Source organism: Stigmatopora argus, chromosome 22 (assembly GCF_051989625.1).
Source record: "Stigmatopora argus isolate UIUO_Sarg chromosome 22, RoL_Sarg_1.0, whole genome shotgun sequence".
Taxonomy (NCBI): Eukaryota; Metazoa; Chordata; class Actinopteri; order Syngnathiformes; family Syngnathidae; genus Stigmatopora; species Stigmatopora argus.
In genome coordinates, this window is record NC_135408.1 from 8,953,166 (window position 1) to 8,976,767 (window position 23,602).

General features: G+C 40.4%; 1 protein-coding gene across 6 annotated transcripts in view; it reads right to left on the reverse strand.

Annotated features, from left to right (window-relative positions):
• cadm1a (cell adhesion molecule 1a) overlaps positions 1 to 23,602 on the reverse strand; it is a 196,657-nt gene that overhangs the window by 23,314 nt on the left and 149,741 nt on the right. For all 6 annotated transcript variants that reach the window (XM_077592227.1, XM_077592228.1, XM_077592223.1 and 3 more), the window contains 6 exons: positions 15,629 to 15,775; positions 9,862 to 10,014; positions 9,435 to 9,572; positions 6,748 to 6,906; positions 5,124 to 5,220; positions 1,842 to 2,014 (listed from right to left, as the gene is read on the reverse strand). In XM_077592227.1, the coding sequence (XP_077448353.1) occupies positions 1,842 to 2,014; positions 5,124 to 5,220; positions 6,748 to 6,906; positions 9,435 to 9,572; positions 9,862 to 10,014; positions 15,629 to 15,725 (817 nt within the window). In that variant the 5' untranslated portion in view covers positions 15,726 to 15,775. The remainder of the gene's footprint in view (positions 1 to 1,841; positions 2,015 to 5,123; positions 5,221 to 6,747; positions 6,907 to 9,434; positions 9,573 to 9,861; positions 10,015 to 15,628; positions 15,776 to 23,602) is intronic.

Here is a 23,602-nt window from a genome sequence, read left to right on the forward strand (position 1 = left end):
AGCCCACAGGGACATTATACAACTAAATGTATTACTATAAGCTGATTTACTCCAATTGTGCTATGATTGGCCACAATCCGTAGATGATTTAGCGAGAGTAAATAAACACAACGGTAGCATTCAGGCCATTTAAAGTGTAAATGTATTGAAGCGATTTGCGTTTACCTCAGATTTGGACAACTACTACACACTCCACTCACTACGCAATACCCTTAAATTACCAAACCACATATGGGATTCAATTAAATAACGGCATGTTTACTAAAATTGAGGCGTCACATTGCTGTCAATCACATTAATTTCCCTTCACGTGGATTTAAATGCACACAGTGGTATGGAAAAACGACGCTACTATACAGACAACGCCGTCTTGATGTCGTTGCAGCGAGCTCCTCATTAACACGACTTGCCGCGTTGTAAACAAAAGCTACTCCGTCGGCGTCCGTCAAGAGACGTCGGCGTTAGAGAAACAGGAAAATAAAAAGCTTTTCACTCGTCCAATTCTCCAGGACAATAGATGGCAAATTATCTATGGAAGGTGAAATTGAAGTCATTTGGCACGGAAGAGTGAACGCATTTGAGCGTAATGCTCGAAGAGAGGAGGGCGGGTGGCGAGGGGTCTTGATGTTATTGCTTCTAACAGTGCGAAATGAGCGATGATCATGTGGCAATGAGTCAACTGCACAGAGAAGAACAACAGGAAGATATCGAGTAATGGAAGGTTATTGTGGGGTTGACATCGTTTGGTCTTGAGATTAGCGCAAAAGTACATCTGACTGGTCTGCGGAGGCGACCTTTCATTTAACTGAAATACAGGGGAAATCAACTCGGATTGGACGAAACCCTTGATGATCACGGTGGCAAAAGATGGAGTTCATCATTGGTTATTATTCACCGCTATTGACGGTGATAAGGGTCCAATCTATTTAAACGTGCAGATAAACTTGAATACAGATGCCAATAGACAGGAAATATTACACGTAAATAATCTATGTCAAGGGTGGTTCGCGGGCCGCTTTAACGTCAACTTGATTTCACGTGGGCCAGACCATTTTAGATATAATATTTAGATTTTTTTTAAAATAAAAATGGATTAAAAGAACTGGATTAAAAGCCCTGAATATTCAGTTTTTTATAGATCTAAAACAATGTTTATTTTAGCTTTTTAAAATATATATATTTTAGATTTTACAAAATTATTTTTGAACTAAAAACACAGAAAAAATAGATTAAAAAATTACAATTATTGATTTAAAAGGGGGAAATTTCATGTGGGCCGGACCATTTTAGATATAATATTTAGATATATTTTTTATATAAATGGATAAAAAGAACTGGATTAAAATCCCTGAATATTCAGTTTTTTATAGATCTAAAACAATGTTTATATTAGCTTTTTTAAATGTATTTTTAGATTTTACAAAATGATTTTTGAACTAAAAACACAGAAAAAATGGATTTAAAAATTACAATTATTGATTTAAAAGGGGGAACATCAGGAAATTTAATATAGATCTATACTCTTCATTTTAATTTGATCCTAATGATTTAAAAGGTTTGAATCATTATTCCAACAGTCGGCACTCATGATTTACTTTCCCGGGCCACACAAAATGGCCAGATTTGGCCCCCGGCCCGCCACTTTGACATATGTGATCTATGTGATCATCTATAATGTGTATGATAAGAAATTGCTCCTAATTGTGATTGAATATGAAAAACTGAAATGCTTCCCAAATGGGATGAAACTGAATTTCATCAGAAATATTGGACCGCATCTTGAAATTCTCTTACACACACAAAAACGAAATACTTATGAATTAAATCTTTGATGGGCGTACCATATACGTAGAGGACATAGTCGTCAAAAGCCTCTCCCAAAGAGTTGGCCGCCACGCAGCGATACGTTCCGTTGTAGGACTTATTGAGGTTTTCGATGTAAAGGTCAGCACCGGTGATGACGGCATGGGACGGAACGTCGTCGTCCACTTTCACCCAGTTCACCCGCTGCGGCCTGAAAAAAAAAAACAATAATGAAAAAAAACTTGAACCCTTCCCGGCGCTTTTAACGAGAACACCCGTCTAAATATGGAAATCCACGGCCGTGAACGGCAGGTAATGAGCGAACGTGTCTTTGACATAACTCATCGAACTGTGCCCGTATACATAATTAAGTGTTCTTTCAATAATCTCCCTCAGAATGACGAGCAAATGACTACCTGGCTAATGGCGCTAATTGAACAAACGTATCCGATGCGCGACGACGCTGCCACGTGCTCTCCGACGATGATCGTCTTGCCCGAAAGCACATTTCGCCGCCGATTTGGCTTCATCAACGGCCTCTCGTGGGCATTTGGGAAACAAAGGAGGCTAATCAAAGGCTGCTTATGCGTAAACAAGATATATTATAATGACATTATGGTCTTTGCGCTTCCTCGTAAAAAAAGCGAGACACATTTACGCCGTGGCAAGAATTTGTTTGCAAATTGCTTGTGCTTCTATGGAGGTGGGCCGGCGTTTATTTCTCTGCCTCTGCCAAAACCCAGGTTTATGGCGGCATGACATATTCCAGTTTTATGACAATGAGCACACAGGGTGCAGGCGAATGGGGTGGGGGGGAAGGACAAAACGCTGTTTGTCACCCCCGCGCCCGCCGCCTGTTATTTCCCCCGACCGAGCGATGATGGGCTCTCTATTCTAACATCACATTAAAAAAAAAAAATGTTTGAAAACATATGGCATGGAAGGAGCGGGCTGGGAGAAGCAAACAAGGTGAAGACTCCGGGAAAAGAAAATACGTGGGCGGAAAGAAACTAATAAACAAATCACAAGTGTATTTAACTGCTGCGGGAGAGAGAGAGAGAGATGTGTCTTTTTCCTGTGATTTTCATAAGATGCCTGAATCCAGAGACAAAACAGTCAGTTATATAAATTGGGAGAAAGTAAGAAAAATTTGGTTGGCTTATTAGAGGCTTCACTTTATATGTTGCTTGAAAGCAAAATGCCACTGGAGGGCACTATTTCGATAATTTCATTAAATATGGATTAAGGGTGACAAAATGTCCCTTGTGAAACTAAATATGGGATTTTTTAAGGGGGTATATTTCTAGTTTACATCCAATCATGAGGTTTTCATCCTTTTGCTGTGAATTTAAATGAGTTGGTCGCCGTTCATTCCGTCAATGGCAGCGGATGAGTTCATGTTACAATTTGTGTTGTACAATTAAGACAGGCCTCACTTTGACAAGTCCAAAAAGACAAAAAAATTGTGAATATGAGTGTAATGATGATTTCGGTTTAATGTGTAAAACAGGAGACATTCCGTCTCCTCATCGCTCCATCGATCCCCGACTCGTGTTAGCCAACACGATTCTAACCAAACAACGATGATTTCCCATAATGCCTGTAGCTACCGACACCTATTACGTGCAAATAGGTGTGGGATTTCAGCTTTTGTCTGAAACACGGCATGGTCACTTAATACTTGGAAGGCTGAGATGTGAATACATTTTGGATGGAGAGCATCATACACCATTGATTTCTGAGTCATTTAGTCCCACCAATCCCGAAGAAATGAAAGATTGGGGGGACATATGACCAACCTGCGTAATAAAGGCAACAACAAATTGCGTTTATTGGGGTTTTTGATTGACATTTGACAGAATTCCACTTTTTTGAAGGTCTAGGAGACTTCCCAGGGAATTGTCTTGTCACTGTTGCCACATTACTGCCACATTGGCGTCTCCTGATGACGACTTTGTTCCAGTTTAAATTTGAACTGCCTTGTCAACAAACTGCGGTGACAGACACCAGACGCGGCAGCTGTCTTCATGTTGGAAGAGTTTGTCAGGTCCCCCTACTCCGCCTTCTGGCACTAATGGCTTTATTTGTACTTCACGATGTTTGAAAATGCAAACACCCACGCCATATAAACAAATGACAACTTTATTAAAAGATGACATACGCAGAATCATCACTCAATGGGCGTTAATTAGCGTTACAGCTTTTAGAACGATAGGGAAGAGCCGCCTTGTCGTTGCTAACTATGTGCACTATTTGGAATAAATTGGGGGGATTCCACCTTTGGGTGGAAGTAGGGATGTTCCCGATCCGGTCGTGATCGGAAAACGGTCCAGATCACGCCAATTTTTTAACGTACATTTAAAAAAAAAAGTATTTTTGTTAAGTATGAATTCATTGGCTGCCATTAACAGTGATTGACGTTAAACATGATCAATGAATGGAAGCTTTTCCCATTGAAATAGAAGTGAATGAGGGAAGGCAACAGTAATTGAGTAAAAAAAAGGGATGTCTCTGATCTGATCACATGATTGGAATCAGGTCCGAGGAAATTTTTTTTAGAAAATCGGAATCAGGTCATATCAATTCGGCTTTTACAATTTTTTTTTCTATTTAGGGAGAAACAAAGAAAAAGAAACGATAAAAGTATGTTTTTTTCTTATGATGGAACCTTTTTTGAAGATCAAAATCTGGTGGCAATAGATTGTCTTGTCAATTTTTTTAACAAAATAAGCAAGATGGACAATGGTAACGTCAACAGAAGCACAAATGTATGTTTTGTAATGAATTCATTGGAGGTATTGGCCGAAATCAGGTGACCAGGACCCAAACTGGGACTCCACTAGGTAAAAACATTCCTCACTGAATCTCACGGGTGGACTGGGAACGCTTTGTTGTTCTGGACCTTTGTGCGCAGGATAAGTGGATGATAATAAATGGATAAATGTCTAAGCTTATGCCTTGGGTCTTACTGCTCTCTCTCCCCACTGGAGTATTTTGAAAATAATGCCACCTGATTGTTTCTGGGATGTCCAATGGGAGTTGCCTTGGAGGTAGAAGACACAAGACCGTTCCAGAACCAATGGGCACCCCTCCCAGATTAAATTGATCACATGTCTACTAGTGACAGACTATCTACAAGATTGAACGTCTATCGATTGTCATTGGCCCTCAAAGAGTTCAAGTCAGGCTAAAGAATTCTCCTAAATCAAATGGGAAATGTTGTATTTTCACACTGCTCGATTTTTAGCTCATTTATTTATATTCTGGTCAGGGAAGCGATATTTAATATGCATGTGTTCATTTGTATGTGTGCGTCTTACTGAGGTTTGCCTTTGGCGTGACACGTCAATTCCAGGTTCTCGCCTTCTCTTGTGAGACCCTGAGGAAACTCGACCATGATCTTAACCTCGGGCTTGTCTGAAAGGAAAAAGAAAGATAGAGCGGAAGAGAAAAATGAGAAAAAGTGAGCCCATATCACGGAGAAATTATCTTCCTTTAAACGTCTCCCTGTAATCATTTCACAAGGGCGCATTATCCAAAACGCTGCCGTATTTTTCAGCTTGTTTCGCATGATGCGCTTCGGTTTGATAGAATTTCAAGTGTACTGTTGAATGCGTATGTTTCTGTCAATCCAAATAAATGCGCCCTTTCTGTGCCGAGCTTTTATTCTCCCGTTCCATTCTATTGGATCCTTCCTTCGTCGGGGGCGATGCGTTGAGCTTTGCCGTTAGCGGAGTACAACACAAACGAATGTTCAGAACAGAATTGCCTCTGAATAAGAACTACAAAAAATAAAATCTAAAACCTTTGTGTCGGTTGACAATGACACAGTGAAGAGATTCTTACAAGCTACACAAAGGAAAGGTCTCACCAAGACTGAACAAACCCATGAGATAAATCCAGCGTTTGACCTGAACTGAACTGAATTTGTTTTTTTAGCGTGAGATTGATTGAGGACGTTGACAAAATCAGTGCTAACGTCAAAGAATAATTTTTAACGCAATATTCCCGACCACGACGGGACGGGATCGGCTTCCCAGAGGTGAGCCGTTCAGTCCAACGCCGCCGTTCCGACCTTGTTGGCAACAAACAACGTTGTCTGGCCGTCCATCTGTCTAAATCACATCCTGTCAGTCGCGGTGATGGACGGTCGACAGGGCGGAAAGCCAAAGCCTAGCCGAGACAACAGACTGCCGGGATCCGTTTCGACTACGAGGACGGCCACGTGACCTTGTTTTTTTCCCCGCCGCCGTCCTTGGGTTTACTTCAATAGCCGACGGCAGTTATGGCCGCATTCGGTGTCTGCTCTTGATGGAGAAATATGCACTGCAGAGCAGCGCACTTGGAGGGGAGGGGTGAAATAGCGCTTGTTGTATGCAAGGGGGCTGTTATCATTATGCCAACTGAATTATTTGCCTTATTGTGCACAGGCGCTCGAGACGGCCGCTATCCATCTTGGCACGGCCGGCTGACCTTAAGGGAGAAAACAAGCAGGCAGCCGAGCCAAACGGCTCTGATTCGCTTCCACGAACGAAGAGCCATTACGGGCTTGACGCCGTCCCCGTACAATGAGATTTCTTAGCTTTGGGTACTACACACTGCGCAAAACACACTCTGTTTGCTCACGTGGCAGCCCATTCAAATGCAAATCACCTTGTCTGGATACCAGTAAGGAACATTTTGGAAGTTTATATGGCTCATAAAATCGTATAAAAAAGTGATGTTCAGGTTAAAATGTCCTGACGAGACAATCTCGGAAATTTCTGTCAGAAGACTTTCCTCAGTTTGTCCTTTTTAATCAACAATGGTCGCAAGCTGATGGCTCTAAAGCTTAATTCGGGCGCCGCCCGACATCACCCGCGACCTGACCTCGGATAAAGTTGGAGACGATTGCTGGATTGTCTATTGGCGGCCATTCCTGCGAATAGATGGAAAACGACTTACACTGCACTTCCAAGTATTTCTGCGCTTGAAAGTCTTTGACCGCCGGGTGGTCCACAATGCAAAGCACGGGAACGCCGTCGTCCTCCTTGTTGACGGTAAACGTGAGGCGGCTGGTGACCGTGTACATCCTGTCGTAAGTCAGCTCCACTTTAGGCTTTCCTGCGGGGAAATGAGTTTTTAGATTTGCCGCAATCGCCACCGACTCGTCACGAGAACGCGAACAGGAGTAGTCGTTTAAAACGTCGGAAGCAAAGAGTTTGCTGCCAGATCTTAATATGAACAGCTGCAGCCAGCAGTGGATTTTTTCGTGAAGACTGCAGCAACACACTCGCTGCTCGCACCTTCCCTCCCGCGGCTCAACCGCCGTCAAGGAGGTGACAGCTGCCTCTGTGGATGCCAGGAAAGCAAACCCGTGTGATGTGCCGGGTGTAAAGGGAGAGTTTATAATGAATACGCCGCGTCTGGAGGATTCGCAGACGTGTAGCCACCTGACATGGAGACCTGAAGGTGACTGCCGGAAACTCAGAACGTCTTTGAAAGTAGCTTGGAAAGGAGGCACGGGCTTTCTTCATAGTATATCATGGCACCCTTAGTTGCAAATAGTTGATTGAAGTAGCCCTATTCACCCTGGTAACTTTGTTATTTTTCTTTTTCATTATTGTGTCCAGAATTTGAAAAGTTGTCCGGCAGGGAAGGCTTATACAGCTCTTTGAGTACTCTTTTAATATTAGGAGTGTCAAATTTTGAATGGATTGCAGGCAGTATACTCTCATGCTAGGAAAGGTGCAGATATTTTCCGTGCACTGTGTACTTTGTAGGAGCAAATCTGTTCTAAATGGATTGTTTGGTCGGCAATGAAAGGGACGACAAACGGTTTGGCCTTGAAATGCAGTGCATTCTTTCTGACTATCCCTCGAACTACTCTGATGAACTTTTCCAATGAAACCGTGCGTCACCATGATACTTTAAAATACCGCCTGTAACTTAACGAGGCGTATTGCATTTTCTTCTGTTTAATTAATCTGTCATTTTTTTCAAAATAAGATTGTATAAGAGACTCGTGATCAAAGAGGAAGAGATTTAGCAACAATAACTAAGGGATTGGATTATAGAGATAGTATCCATAAAATTCGGATTTTTAATTTGGTGTAGCTGACTAGGACTCTTTTGAAGTGAATAAAATGTTACGAAGCAGGAGTTCATTCATCACCCCCAGAAGTTCAGCACTGAAAGAGGCGACTAAAACTAAAACTCTACAGTCCTATTTTGTTCGCAACTTCTGAAGTAAGCCCTGCGATTTTGCACCCCTTTCCAAAGTTCACTTTGAACCATTAAGGCAGTCTTGTGAATGTATAAAAGGCTTGAATAAAATATAGATTTTTTTTCCACCCAAATGTTCTTTCATGCTGCGTTAGAGGCAACGAAGAAAAGCTAGCTTTGGGTCATCGTAGACTAAAAAATAATGGCCGCCCTTGTCCCCGTCACTTGACGAGAGCACTTCTTTTTGTGACTCGGTCCCTCTTTTGCTCCCTTCCTGCGAGAACAGAAGAAAAAAATAATGGTCTGTGTTGTTTGATCTGGTGCTGGTGTGCAATGTCAGCTTAGGAGAGACGCTGATATCAGAGGCGAGCACATGTTAATAAATCGCTAAACAAGTCGGATAAGAGGAATAGGAAAGGTGAGGGGAGATAATGACGCATATCCAGAGAGACGCTTGGATTTTTGTCGATGAGCTGTTAAATCAGCGTAGCCATCTTTGTCCTCTGCCTCGTAACGTAGAGAAAACTTTACACTTGGATTGATCCGTTCGCGTTCTGAGGTTGAATTTACGCATTTGTATAAAGCTTGAGGATTTTTTTTAGACGGGGCTAGATAGGATAGGTAAAATTTGATATGTCCCAGATCTGATCATTTTCAGAGGCTCGGAATTGGGTAAAATTGGGTGTTTAGATTTTTTGTTGTTGTTGTAATAACTCATTGGCTGCCCAGTTTGATGGAGAAGTACGATAGCTTTTTATTCAAATTGGGGGAAACAAGCCTGCTAGGCCCAACCTCCATTTCTAAGGTATTGGATCTGGACTCGGTATGGGCGGATCCACAAAAATCAGGTGACTCGGGCTCGACTGGCATGCAAAAAGAAGCCGTCGGGACATCCCGAGTTCAAATGTTATTTTTAATTGCTCGAATGCTAGGCAGGATTTTTGACTAACATCTATTAAGTTGATTCAGTTCAATGAACTTGGATTTGACAGAAAACAAAACAACAAAATCATTCATTTGAGTTTGCTTTGTTATGTTCCGGCTCGTGAAAACGCCTTCAGGCCCACGCCAGCCGTAAAGAACAATATGGTAGCAGAGTGCATGTCTGCTAAGTACAGCTAGTATTCTGTTGAAGTGAGAAGTGGTAATTTGGCCAATTACCGCCGATTGTTGTCAAAGACATTGCAGTCCTCACAACAGCGAGTACAGATGGGGTCACGGTGCATTTATTCACTTTGCAAACGAGGATTGTTTGTAAAGGCCTAGTTGAAGAGACAACGGGTAAAAAAAAGTCAGAGCAAAGCTCTCGACTCTCAAACACTTTGTTTAATATTTATTTTTAACCTTGATTTTTACAAGGCAACGTGTAACGTGGTCAAATACTAAGATCTTTTCACACTAGTAGCAGAACTATAAAAGACACCAACCTGGGAGCTCTTTATCACCCTTCAGCCATCGGATGGCGGCGGCGGGTTTACTGCTCATGGCGGTACAAGTCATCTCCGTTTCGTTTCCTTCGCTCAGCACCTCGTCGCGAGCCTCGATGATGGGGTTACCGGGAGGTACTACATACATCACAGCACAAAAATAAATGAAATAAGACAACAGATCCAAACTTAGGAACTATCTTTTGTCATCAGTAGGATTCGTCTACCGGGAAAAGATCATCACATGCCTGAATAAAGATTGAAATAAAATGGAATATGGAGGGTTTTCATCTCAATCCTGCTTGGATTGGAGGTTTTTGCACCTTGCGAGTGCAAAAATAAAAACTTCCCAGATGTGGCAAACGGCGCCAAATGGAGCTGTCAATTAGCGAGAATGCAAACGAGCACGCGGCGTGGGCGGTCCTACCCAGCACGGTGATGTCGGCGTAGGCCTCCTGCGGCGGGTCAGTGTACAGCTGGCAAACGTAGCGGCCCTCGTCTGACAGGGATACGTTGTAAAGCGACACTCGCAGTTCGCTGTCGGAAAAGTTGACCAGCTGGAAGCGAGCGTCTTTGAGCGCTGAGGAAGAAAAGACAGCAAAACATCACCTTAAACGATCATGCCCAGCAAAACTATATAAAAAAAGTGCAATTTATAGTTTGGAACTTTTTTTTTTTACATTTCAAAAATAGGGTGGGCTGATTAATGCCATCTAATCATTTCAATAACGGAAAATTGATTTGATAGACATGTTAATCGAGTTTTGAGTTTGGGTAAACAACGGCTTTTGTCTTTAAAGTCTCGGTCCAACTGAATAACGTGTACTATTTAACCAGAATCCTTTTGAGTTCAATAACTGTTCAATAATCCTTCGCACTGGAAGATTAGCCATTATTTCTTTTTTTTTGTTGGTAATAGGATCTCTCACTTTGACTTAATTACACAGATAAGCTCTACTACAGTCATCACTTTAATATGCTGGTGTCGCATGCTTTTCACTTAATGACTTAAGTAGACTCGGCCGTGCCGCCAGCTCTGTAAAATAACTCGTATTCCCTTTTTTTTTTAAATTTAATATAAATTCAAATAATATGATATCCTTAGCTGACCCGGAGATAATAACTTCTTTTAGGGTGACGACTAATGGAAAGTGATTTGCAGAGTTTCGACTTTTGTTTTCATACTTTAAGTCTCTATTCGTGGCTTTCACGCAACTTCCCAAGACTCATGATTTTTTAATTCCTGGCATTTAACACTGCTTAATATGGATTAATGCAGAGAATGTGCAAGAAGCGAGTGGGCAGAACAAATAAGTCATCAAATCTAAACAGGAATATTCATGTTGGAGTTTAGCAGAAAGATCATCTTTAATATACATATAACACCAACATATGAGGAACTGCCAAAAAAAAATATAAACAACAACTGTGGTCACTTAAAAAAGAGCTGGATTGTTTCCAAAACGGCTATCGATTATTCCTGGAGTGATTAACTTGGAGTCAACAGAATTCCCAAATCAATAGAGAAAGCCAAAGATTCAGAGAAAAATTGTAAAAGTTACCCAGATAGAAGTAATAATACACCCCCCAAAATTCCCACATGAGATCAAAGAGCTATTGCTATTCAACTTTATCCGCCTTAAAGAAAAAGGCTGGCGGTAAACAAGGGGATGTTGGAATATTAATTACTGCAATTGATTTGGTGCATCATTAAATGAGAACGCCGTATGCATTCTTAATGGGGGGCTTGAAGAGAGAGTTGAGACCACAACGTTCAAAAGAAAGAGGTAGATTAAAAAAAACGGAGCAAAGTTAACTTGGGATTCACAGGAGTAAAATAAAAATTGCCATATGGTTAGATGCCTAGAATTGTCAATAGCGATGAAAAAGCCAAGATAAGCATTTTATATATTATGAATAATCCTTCAAAGTTTGGTCCTAGAATGGCAAATCTGCATTAAAATATTTACTGAAACACCGGACTATAAACTGCTCATTTTATCCCCTCGTGTGTAACATTCATTGGTTGTTACTGTTAAAAGAACTGCATGTCTTTTGGTGTAAAAAAATGCTGTGTGGAAACCTGCAGCTTTTATTGTGGTTTATGAAACAAAGATGATTGTAATTTTCTATAGATAAATAAAATCTATAAACCACGACTGCACCCCAAAAACTATATTAAAATGAATCCAAACTGAAATAACACTGCAGCAATTTATTCCTCTAAAGTGAATATTTTCTTTTCACAAACTTCATAGCATTGAACTTTTCATCTAACATTAACAAAGCAAGATAAACAATTTATTCAAAAGACGGAGGACTTGCTGTGAATACTAACTCTTCTTTCGGTGAATTGGACACGAATGGCAGCCAATGAGTTAAATGAGTGCCACCCAAGGGTTAATAACGGCGTTTACGCAACCGGGTGTCAACATAATGACTTTTCACATGGCGACTGCAACGCGGCCTTGACAAGCGCCTCTCATTCAAACGGCTTGTTAGCATTCATTAGTTTCTAATCTGAATGCTTTAATTCAATTAAACATGTTGCCAAATCCACACAAAGTGGGGACTGCGGTGCAAGCACGCCACCCAGCAAGTCTTTACCGCCCCCGGAGACGCGACGTAGAGCGTTCCTAAACAAAAGATTCAAGGTTACGGCGTTTTTCAGTGGAGCGCGCCACAAATAAAACTCATTTTAGTTGGTTTGTAAAACCCTCACGCAGCCGGCTTTCAGGCTAATCCGCACTTCTAAATGAAGCATTGAGGTCCGATATATAAAAGCGCTCTCATCTGGACAGCAGTGACACACTCAGTCAGAAAGGGTAAGGATTGGGAGGACAAGTCAACGGTATCCAAGGACACGGCGACGGCGTCGCAGCGGGCTTTGAGGGGACAACGCGGCGTGACATGGAAGGTGAGCGCCAGGCAACGCGGCGGACATTTCTATTACGGATGTGTCAGTACACAGTGCATCACGCATCACTCCTTTGGTGGATTTGGCAGCAAAAGAAAAAAAAATAGGGCGACCTTTAGTCCCCGTGCTATTTTTCGCCCTCCTCATCCTTGGCTTTTATTAAGAGGGACACCGCAGACACCCCGTTGACTGTTTTGATGGGAGCCAAGTGTTCAAATTCATTCAAAATAAATGCAAAATCCGATGGCTTTTGTAAAAAAAAAAAAAACAGTGGTGAGAAAGAAATTTAATTAAAAAAACAGTCAGAAGATGGTAAGCCAACTTAAAATAAAGCATCTATCTAACCAATTATAGCAGCACAATTTCTGCAAACAGGGGTTCGCTCAATGGCGCTTTTGGATCAATATCAAACAATGGCGCCAGCATATTACAATTGATGTCATATGAAAGTGTAGCCGACTTAAAAGCGAATAAATGATGACTGGTGTCAAGCAATCTATCTGTCTTCCAAACCTCTATCCGATCATCAGCGATAGAGACTTCTCGCCACCCGCCTACCAATCATCGGCACCATCAGCTCCCAATGCATCCAACACTGTAATCCATCAATGGCGATAGAGATTGAAGTCAATTTACCACTAAACTACTACTTTTCAAAGTTAGGCTTTCTAGCATTTGGCAAGCAAGTCGTGAATATTCCATTTTGGAAACAGAAATAAGGCAATTTCCTGCCCTGCGACTGCACACGGCACATTGCACGTCAGCACTATTGTAAATAGGAAATTGATTGCTCATCTAAGCGGATGACGGAGTGCTCTCATTTCCCGCAAACACACTTAATCACAGCAAAAGGTGGAGGAGCTGTCGCGCCGCTTCCCAAAATAGGTCAGTTATCGTCCCGTGGCCTGAAATGCGGCTGACAGTAACGGTCGAATCACAAAGGGGAGGGGAAAAGAACTCATTCAAAAAATATAGCACTTCATTTGGATCGATTCGCCTCTTTCTGTCGAGGGCCCGCCATCAAACTTGTATTCTCCTCCCACGTCCCGTCACGCCGCATTTCAGGCGGCGAGCGTTCGCTGGGCTATGGGCCGAGAGGCGTCTAAGTGGCCGCAATCAATTGTGATTAGTGGCTGCCACTACTTTTTGAGAGGAGCGCATCAGAGTTTTATTACGGGCTGTCAAGAGAGGGCGAGTGCGGGCGCGGCCGCTCCCTCTAATTACCTTCTTACCGTCAAGCCCTGAGCAGCTACTCCTGTCGACCGTTAAATGTTGTTTTCGCTCTTTTTGAGGTGCTTCTTGCCTCTTCATACGGTGAAGAAAGGACCACTTCTTGAATTTTAAAGTAACCGTCTTCCGCCAGTGGGCTTATCTTAATAGTAGTGTTGACACCAATACTAATATTGGTGCAGATAAGGCGCTAAAATAATGTCATCTATTAGGGAATATGAAGAAATATTGTGCTGTTCTACTGAGAGGACTTGTGGGCCTTCCCAAGATAATGATAGGCTTCCAATAATTTTTTTTTGCATGATTTGAAATGAGTTTCTCAATAGTAAAAGTCCAAACCATTTGATTTTCACCCTTCCTACTTGAAATGGATAGGATATCTAACACTGTCACAGGCGTGACCGGACGTTTGGTCGCCCGGACGTTTGGTCGCCCGGATGTTTGGTCGCCAGGGTGAATATAATTTTGAGAGCTGGTTTCAACAGTAGATATTTAGATATTAAACTCTTTCTCTCATGAATATAATTTTGAGAGCTGGCTTCAACAGTAAACTCTGTCATGTTGTCAAACGTCCGGCGACCAAACGTCCGGGGCGACCAAACGTACGGGCGACCAAACGTCCGGGCAACCAAACGTCCGGCGACCAAACGTCCGGCGACCAAACATCCGGTGACCAAACGTCCGAGTACCGTCACAGGTTAGCTAAGCAGTGGCTGACATAACAATGACAGCAATTACGTGACATTCAAGTGAGTATACAGTAAAAAAAAGCCACCCTCCACCCCAAAATATGGTATCGGCACTGTATCGGGAATAACACATAGCCAGGTCTAGGTATCAGGACGCACAAATTGTTGTAGGTGCTACACTAGTTATTACAAAAAAAAATCTATGCCTAGTAGCAGTCCTGTTTTGCAATTATTTAGTAAGACACCTGTGAATGCTGGGTGAAAAAAAAGAATCAATTAAAAGGAAGCTAGGCAAAAGCGAGCAAGCCCTGCGCACTGAGCTGATCAGCGCTAATAAGAGTGGTGACAGCGTAATTGGCTGGGATAAGAATAAACAGAACAGGTCGTTAAATGTTTAGGGATATGAGCCTATTTTTTTTTTAAATGGCCAAAGTTGCAGGCGAAAACTTGTTTGGCGGATCGCATTAACCTCACTCCCAAATTAATCTGCTGTAGACATGTGGGTCAAACTTAATGTAGCTTGTTGGAAGTGAAAGTAACATGAGAGCATATTAATTAAAACCACTACAATTCAACGGCTGCTCTTGCACTACCTTGAGTGCACATTAAAATAAGTAAGTACTTAGCTCTGCAAAAAAATGGTTGATATAGGCCAAGATATTAACATTTGTGAATCAAAATGTGATTGTAAATCATAGGTCAATTCAAAACAAAATGATACAATTCCAAATTCAGTCATATTTCTCCTGTATTATTTGAAATCTTTTCTGAAAAAAATATAAATAAATACCATTTTAATAAACTAAATATAATTAAAATGATTCAAAACAGAAATTCACTAGACTCTAAAAAATAAAATCAATATCTTACCTCATTACATTATAATGACAACAATCAATGTCAAAACTGAATGACTTCATTTGAATGAAAGTCTGAGTTAAAGTCTGATACCTTGACTTTTTTTTTTAAACCTAAGATTACCTTCAAACTGATTATCGGCTCACGGCTATCCCAGCATGACGAGCCTCATTAGCGCAATTGTAACTTCCTAAAAGTTCCCTGTCCATATCGTTTACGAGAGCAAACGGTGGCTTCTAATCAGAATAGCTAATGGGGAAGCAAACACAACAAGGGTCTAATCAGATGCCTGAAGTTTGTTTTGTTTCACGCTGAACTCTGTCAGCAAATTGTATTTTTGCAGTGTAATTAAAAATCCAAATTGGCCACTGCGGTGACAGCTTTAGATGAGAAAAGTTCAGAAATGTTTGTCGGCGGTCTGCCAGCCAAAACAAAAATAGACAAACAAAAGTGGAGGAAAAAAAACAACAACAAATCATGGAAGTCAGGGTGTCACTTACGTCTCACGTCTCTGAAGTAAATGGTCTGTCTGTTAGGGTTGAGCAGCTGGATGACGGAGTCGTCGTTGTCCTTCACCCGACAACTGATGATGGCCATCTCGCCCTCCACCACTGACACGTTGTCCGTCACCAGGTTCTGACTCACCACTGGACAAGAGACACAGTGCAAACAATTTTTACATGAAGTTCATTTGCACATTTTCTAAGAATGATGGGACAGAAATAAAAACACTGCTAAAAAAAACATTTGGGAAAGGCAGACATTTTCCCCGACAGATTTTTTTCTCCAAATACTCATTACACAGGTGACAGCTGACTGGAAAAGGGTAAAAAATGTTGTATTTTAAAAGAGAAGATGCTGCCATCACTCCATGACAACAGAAGCATTTCTTAAGAACAGCATGTCTCCTAATCCGAACCCAATTGAGCACACCGGTGGGGAATTTTGAATTGACAAGTGGAGTGTGGCTCTCAATGCAAAATTTTTGAAGGAGATAGCTGTTGTAAAATTTCAGAAATGTGTTCATTCAATGCCTTGCTGAGGTCTTTCAAAGTCATGGACGTCATGCAAAATGCTAAATATGGCAACTTTGCATACGGGTATGTTCACTTATGCACCTAGACATTTTTGTAAAAGTGTTAATTTTGTAGTCTGGGTTCTATCAACAACCAACATTTTATAGTGTGAGTCAAGAAATCATTGTATAAAATGTAGCCATGTGAAATTTAAACATTTTTGAGTTGGGATGTTGACTAAAATCTTATTTCCCAAACTGGATTTTTATGACTTGAAGTAACATTATTTTTCCAATATAGGCAAGTTTATCGCATCATTAACTCATTCACCACCAGTCTGACAACTATTAACATCCATATATGATATCTGACTTCAATCAAATACGAATAAAAAAATCCCACAGGATACCCACTGATGTGCACGCAATGTTGCCGTACTTATCGGTAAACAAACTTACAATGGAAGACCTGCAAAAAAACCAAAATGTCTCGACCGACAGACTAAATTTTAAAGCTGGATCACCTTGTTCCCTGTAAGAGTCGTTTAAATTTGGTCTCATTCATGATGACAGCCTTCCACACAGTCTGTCCGGGTCATTAAAACCGGCGGTTATGCGGCGTGAATTACAGACATTGTGGGAGAATGGCTGAACACCGTTTGCGCAGTTCAATTTCAGGCATCAGAGGCCCAAAAGAAAATAGATTCATGAAGTGGGTATTAATTTTTTGCGGAGTCATTTGAGGTTTGCATAATTCACTGGATTGCCAGAGGGGAGCTGCGGTCCTTTCCGAAACCAAATGTCGTGGGACGCTGAGGCCAATTCTTTTCTTTTCACTGGAGACTGAAAATATTAGTGTTTAACATCGCACAATGAATGGGAGACACGATTCAGCTTTTAGTTCCAATTAATTACATCTGGAAGGGAAATACAACTTCAAATTGGAGCTGATTGGTCATGCCAGAATGATATGATAGAAAGACTAACCCCCCCTTATCAACTAAACTCCTTTTTTTGTCAGAAGAGAATTACTTGCTGCATTGGATTGTATCTGCACACAGATTAAATGTTTTGCAGGTGCTTTCAAATATTACGCACCATTTTAACACATTCGTGAACAAATGACTTTTTAAAACTCTTTCGTGAACAAATTATGACTTTTTTTTTAACTCTTTCGTGAACAATTGACTCTTTTTTTAACTCTTTCGTGAACAATTGACTCTTTTTTTAAACTCTTTCGTGAACAATTGACTCTTTTTTTAACTCTTTCTTGAACAAATTATAACTTTTTTTAACTCTTTGGTGAACAAATTATGACTCTTTTTTAACTCCTCCAGGGCAATCTTCTAATGGGAGAAATTATCAGAATTGCACTTGAATTATTCATTAAACGGCCCTAGTAATGGAATAGACATTAAAGAAACATGTTTATGGAAATATTTCCAACACGGCTATTGATGGTGAAGCCGAGATTTTCCCATTCCCACCCAAAATTTAGCCCATTTTAGCTATTGTTTCAATTCAAGAGATGCCCCGCAGTCCACCAATCAGCCAATTATGGGATCAGTTTTTTTGTGTTCGTCCTGGTTGCCAGTTCTGTTGGCTACGAAAACTAAGATTGCTACCACTTTCACGGTCAGAATTAACAATATCATCTAGCAATAGAGTAAAAAAAAAAACCTAACCCTCCCCACCCAACACCGACAGGACCTCGGGGATCGCTTTCAGCAGCTCTTTTCACGATTACGCCCGCTGTGAAACCACTCAAAGTAAGCTATGCTGTTCCAGTGTAATTTGAACTTCTTTTTAAAAAGTGCAAATGGAGGCATGTCAAAGCAAAATTGAGGCTTGTTGTCATTTAACAAAAATAACCAGACACCATGATCCTTTTTTTGTTAGATAAATTGAATACATCTAGAACAGAACATTTTTAAATCCATTATATTTCACCGCCAAGTAGATTCAATACGTCAAACATTCCTAAATTAAAATTCACAGCGATGATGGCTGTCTGCAGTGAAAATAATTGTAGCTGTTACACACTCCTGAATGATCATTCCTCAACGGATCTCCAAAGCCTCATTTACTTTTTACATTTCAACTAAAAGCATTTCTAACAACCACAAACTGCGCCATTGCCGTTTGTTTGCACCACACGCAAGTATCTGCTGACCAACGGTTGGTCAAGCCAAATGCAGATCAAACAGCAAACGACGATAAAAAAGAAGATAACGGATTGATACCTTATTAAAAATGAATGAATCGGAGATGCTAACGTAAACAAGCTTGCAACATAACCATGGGAAAAAAATCCTCCCTCATTAAACATTACACTGTATTGTTTGGTCGGTGCTCATTATGCGCTGCGGTGGCATGAAGACCTTCTGTTCGTCCTGGTGTTGTTGCATGATGTGTTAGGAACACACTGTTCCTCAAGTGCACACAGTGTTTGTGTTTCAGGGAAGATGTTAAGTCAACCACATTCATTTCATCCTTTTGATACGGTGGCCAAGTAATTATTTTTGGTCACTAAAAAACACCTAATACAGATCTGGCATTCGTATAAGTGGGCAATATATTATAGTATATATAGTCTATATAATATCTAGTCATGTAGGCCACATTTTTAATTATTTGGATCCAAGGTCTCAATTATAATTAAAAAAAAAAAGTAAAGTAAATAGAATTTATCCCAGAGAAAATGGTAGATTTTCCCCTATTTTAGCAGAATAATTTAAAAAAATAAAAACAATTTAAATTATTCTTATTTTAAATGTTTTTCATTTTTTCAAATGATTTAAACAAGAATAATTTTAAATGTTTTTCATTTTTTTAAATATTTTGCTAAAATAGGGGAAAATTCACCATTTTATCTGTGATAAATTCCATTTACTTTGACAAATTAAAAAAACTATTAATTATAATTGAGATCTTGCATCCAAATAATTAAAAAGGTGGCCTACATGACTATATATTATATAGAATATTTATACTATAATATATTGCCCACTTATTCCACTTATCTCTTTTTATTGAAGCTGTTTCTCAAATAAAATAAGTTATAAATAGAATCATATATGATACATATAAAATATGAATGATCACTGCCAACCCCCCTTGTCAAAATGGATTGGACGGTTTTGGCGTGCCCATGGCAAGTTCAATTTGTTGTTGTTACTGGAATTAAAATGTCCAAATTTGAGGTTTAGTGTCATCTTAGTTTATTTCAAACTGATGCAGATTGAAACAAACTATAGATTTTGCCTTGCTTGGTTTCTGGTTCAAATAAATAACGAAAACTTCTCCACTTTGATAATTTGCCACAAACAGTAAAACACTCGATTCCTCTGATAGTGGAAGCTTTAAATTCCCAATTCTATAGTCAACCATCCCAGTAGTATTCATTGTAGATAATTACATTGGGCTCTTTTTGCATGAAAGCTGCGCCTTTCATCTCAGAGGCCAAAAATTGCTCGTGGAATTAAGTCACCAGAGAAACGGGATCCAAGCTTTGAGGAATAAAAACGACTGATCTTTGAACCAGTTAGATTTTTACCATTTTTTTTTCCAATCCTCCAAAAAATGAAGTCACGAAAAAGTCAAGAGTGAATACCGAGTTTGGCGTTTTTAGTGGTTAAAAAATCCCTGATTTGTGCCAAACAAATTGTGTTTTCTACCAATTTAGATATTTATTAACCAGATGTTGATCAATTATTCTGGAATTAAAAACAAACGGAAAGCGAATGCATAGATACCGTATTTTCCGGACTATAAGTCACACTTAATTTAATTACCAAAGATGGTCACTTGACCTACTTCGGTTCAACTTAAATCAAACAACACTGCCACTAAAATATATATTTTAAAAATCTGCATGCTCATCAGATTTAGATATACACTCTGACTAATAATATCAGAAGTCCTGTCCCATTAAAGTTAATAGGGAATTTGGACTATTCCCAATTACTTTGCACAAGCATGGTGGAGGTCTAAACTCTACTTATTTTTGCAAAGACAGAATTTTTGATGAGCTCATTATCGCACACCTCGGATAGCACTCTCGGGTAATTGGTCAAACTAATAAATAGATGGATGAATTTAGGAATCCACCTGGATTCCAGGTCACCCCAAACAAAGTGCATGTGAAGAAAGGGAGATCTGCAGTGTTTGAAGGGAACTTGCAATACCCACATGAAAAAATAAATAAATAAAATAAGGAAATATGGAAAACATGCCTTCGGTCTGGGCGCTTGTGTTGACTGACAGCTCGGGGAAAAGGTCAAGAACCTTGTAGCGGCCATGCTCTTCAAAGAGCCTCTCAGTGAAGACCGGTGGGGTGGGCTTTTGTTTTTTTTTCCTCTTCATTTAATTTGTATGTAGCGTACAACTGTCAGCGGGCTCATAGAGAAACCCAATTTGCAGGGGACCTGGCCGTCGCCTGTTAATTTTTTCGGCAGCCCTGCAACGTTTTTACTGTCGCTAGGCTACGTAAAAAAATGCAGAGAGAATCCGTACCTGAAGACACAACTCAAAACAACAGTTGCGATTTGTTGAGGTTATTCTGGGATGTTATTATATGTGCATTAATCATTAATATGTATATGAGCTTCTTTAGTCTTTAGGGACCGAGCAAGCTCGTGGTTACTCTACAAAGCAGCTGGCTTCGAGGACATTTAATTGTTTTCAGGACTATTGACCGGACAGGTCACCATGTTCCGGGCCGAGGACTGTTGATCTGAGTTCACAATGAAGATCTGTGAAGGACTCTTAAATTGCTTTGACTTGGATTCCGGCAGGTGGCGATAATCGAATCAACTTCCGAAAATACTCGCATATTGTTTAAAAATACTGTCGCTCGGTTTACCTTATATGAAATTATTATGCTTACTTGTGCAAATTCTTACGCAGTTGTTTTTGGTTTCCGACCTGATATGCAATTGTTGTGGCAGTTGTTTTTTGACCTAAATGGTGTATTTCGGTTAGCTTATGCAATTGTTTGAATCAGATTACCTTAAGTGTTTTGATTATGCACAACTAAATGGACAGAGGATGCCATTTCTTCAGAATGTCACGGTGGCGAGGACGAGCCAGGACGATTCTCACTTGTTTAACGGCAGAGATGTACCCGATGCCCACCTTGTATTGTTTATATTATATTAAAATATACCTATTAATAAACCTATCACAATTCTACTTACGAATGTTTCTACAAAATTTGTCTCTGGATACAAAAGACCTTCAAGTTAGGAAATGCTAAATATATGTAAAACACTTGAAGCACCCTTCATTTTATTTTGAAAATTGGCAAAGTAGAGCTGCTCTCCCATTGGCGATCTCCCAACAGCCCGCTGGCAAAATGAATAGAAATGGAAAGTGGAAATAAAAAGAAACTGACGCATTGACATAAGGATTATCATCTTATTTTCACCGACCCTTTCACGTTTAAAACACAAAGAAAACGCGGCGTCCGCTTGTCAAAACGGCGAGATGATGACATGCCAAAAACAGTCTGAGGCCACTAATGCGGCAGCGTTAATTTCCTAACGAGTATCTTCCTCGCTGTCATGGCGACCATCTGGGTGGCCTAATTGAATATGCGCGCGGGAGACGACCGCCATACAGCTGTTATGGAACACGGCGTGGCAAAATCTTATTAAGTCGGAGCCGCGGGCGAAGCGTCGCCGCCTGCCGCCTCGCCTGACAACTTTCATTTTGTTTTGGCACGCTGTGACTTTTTGACACGGGCGGCCAGCGGCTGACGTCTTTGACCCTCTTCAGCGCCACGGGTCAAATATCTACTGGCCTTTTCTCCACAAAAACACTCAAATGTCAGTGGGAAGGAACATCGGATGAACTCTTATAAGGGCACGCAGTTTCTACTTGCAGCTTCAGTCAGGGCGTGATATTTTTTTTAATAAAAAATAAATAAATAGATAAATAAACAAGGCTAAGTTGACACGCTATCTCATAAATATTAATAACCACCACCGTTAAAATCATGGCTCGGTATCCAGGTAGTAAAGAGCCACACTTATGATTTCTTGAGGTCCGTTTATTGAAATGGGTTATTTTTTCTGTTACCGATTTTAGTATCGCTACTGTTATGGCGCTAAAATGACATTATCAGTATTGGAGAGTACTAAAAAATAAGGTGCCGATGCTATGCAATATTTCAATATCAAGTTCCCAATTATTTGGTCGCCAGCCATTAAAAAAAGAGCTCAAAAGATGACGATGTACATCGTGTGCGGTCGATATGTTGCCGGTCTTTTGGTCGCCGGTCTTTTGGTCGCCGGACTTTTGGTCGCCGGTCTTTTGGTCGCCCGGACCGCAACAACGGGCGACCAAAAGACCGGCGACAAAACAAGGTAAAACAACACAGTCTACGCATCAATAAAAGCCAACAATGGCCATGAGCAGTTGTACTGAGCCGACATGTGAGTGTATAAGAGTTTGTATGTAGATGCATTGTCCCTTTAAGAAGCTACATCAGTCAGGGTCTTAACAAGTTCTCCAACAAAAAACAATCAAAGTCCGGGACATTTTGAGCTTTTCTTTAGCCTAATAATTACTAGGGCATTAAGTATGAATAAATAGTAATTCGCAGTTTGTATTTAGGGAATTTGAGCAACGATTTAAATGGTAATTGTCACTTACCTTCCGGGCGACCTAAAGACCGGCGACCAAAAGATCGGCGATCAAAAGACCGGCGACCAATCGACCGTGTACCATTTTTTCAGTTACAGATTTTAGTATCGCTACTGTTATGGCGCTAAAATGACATCATCAGTATTGGAGAGTGCTAAAGAATAAGGTGCCAATGCTATGCAATTTTTCAAGATGAAGTTCCCAGCTATTTGGTCGCCCCATTCAAGATGTCCGCCAGCCATTAAAAAAAAAAATAGCGCAAAAGATGACGATGATACATACCCAATCATCAAAAATTAGTCTGCTGTAATTTTTAAATCAGTTTATCAATAGTAGACGTCCAATCTGTTTGAAGTGGGAGAGTGGCAGTAAACGACTGCCAGCCGATTTTAGTATTGCTACTGTTATGCCGCTAAAATGACATCAGTATTCAAAAGGCAGCTAATGAGGCAAAAAAAATAACAATAACATTTGTCCCACCAATTGTTTTTTTCAAGAGTAGACCCCCAAACCATTTGAAGTGGGTGGGAGGCAGCCACATGGTGCACGGACAACAAGTCCCAAGCATAATAGCATTTATTTATTATTATCATTACAACTTTTGTCATTTCAAGTAGGAGGGCGAGATTGAAAACATTAATATTTATTTCTCTGATGGACCAGCACCAGGTGGCTCGTAGACCACTGCTGTAGGCCATTAAAATATTTTGTACGCAAGTATGGCCTGCACGTCTTTCATTTACTATATTTAATTCATTGCCTCCCATTGAAAGCAATACATGTCCAATGCATTATAACTAAGAAGACTAGA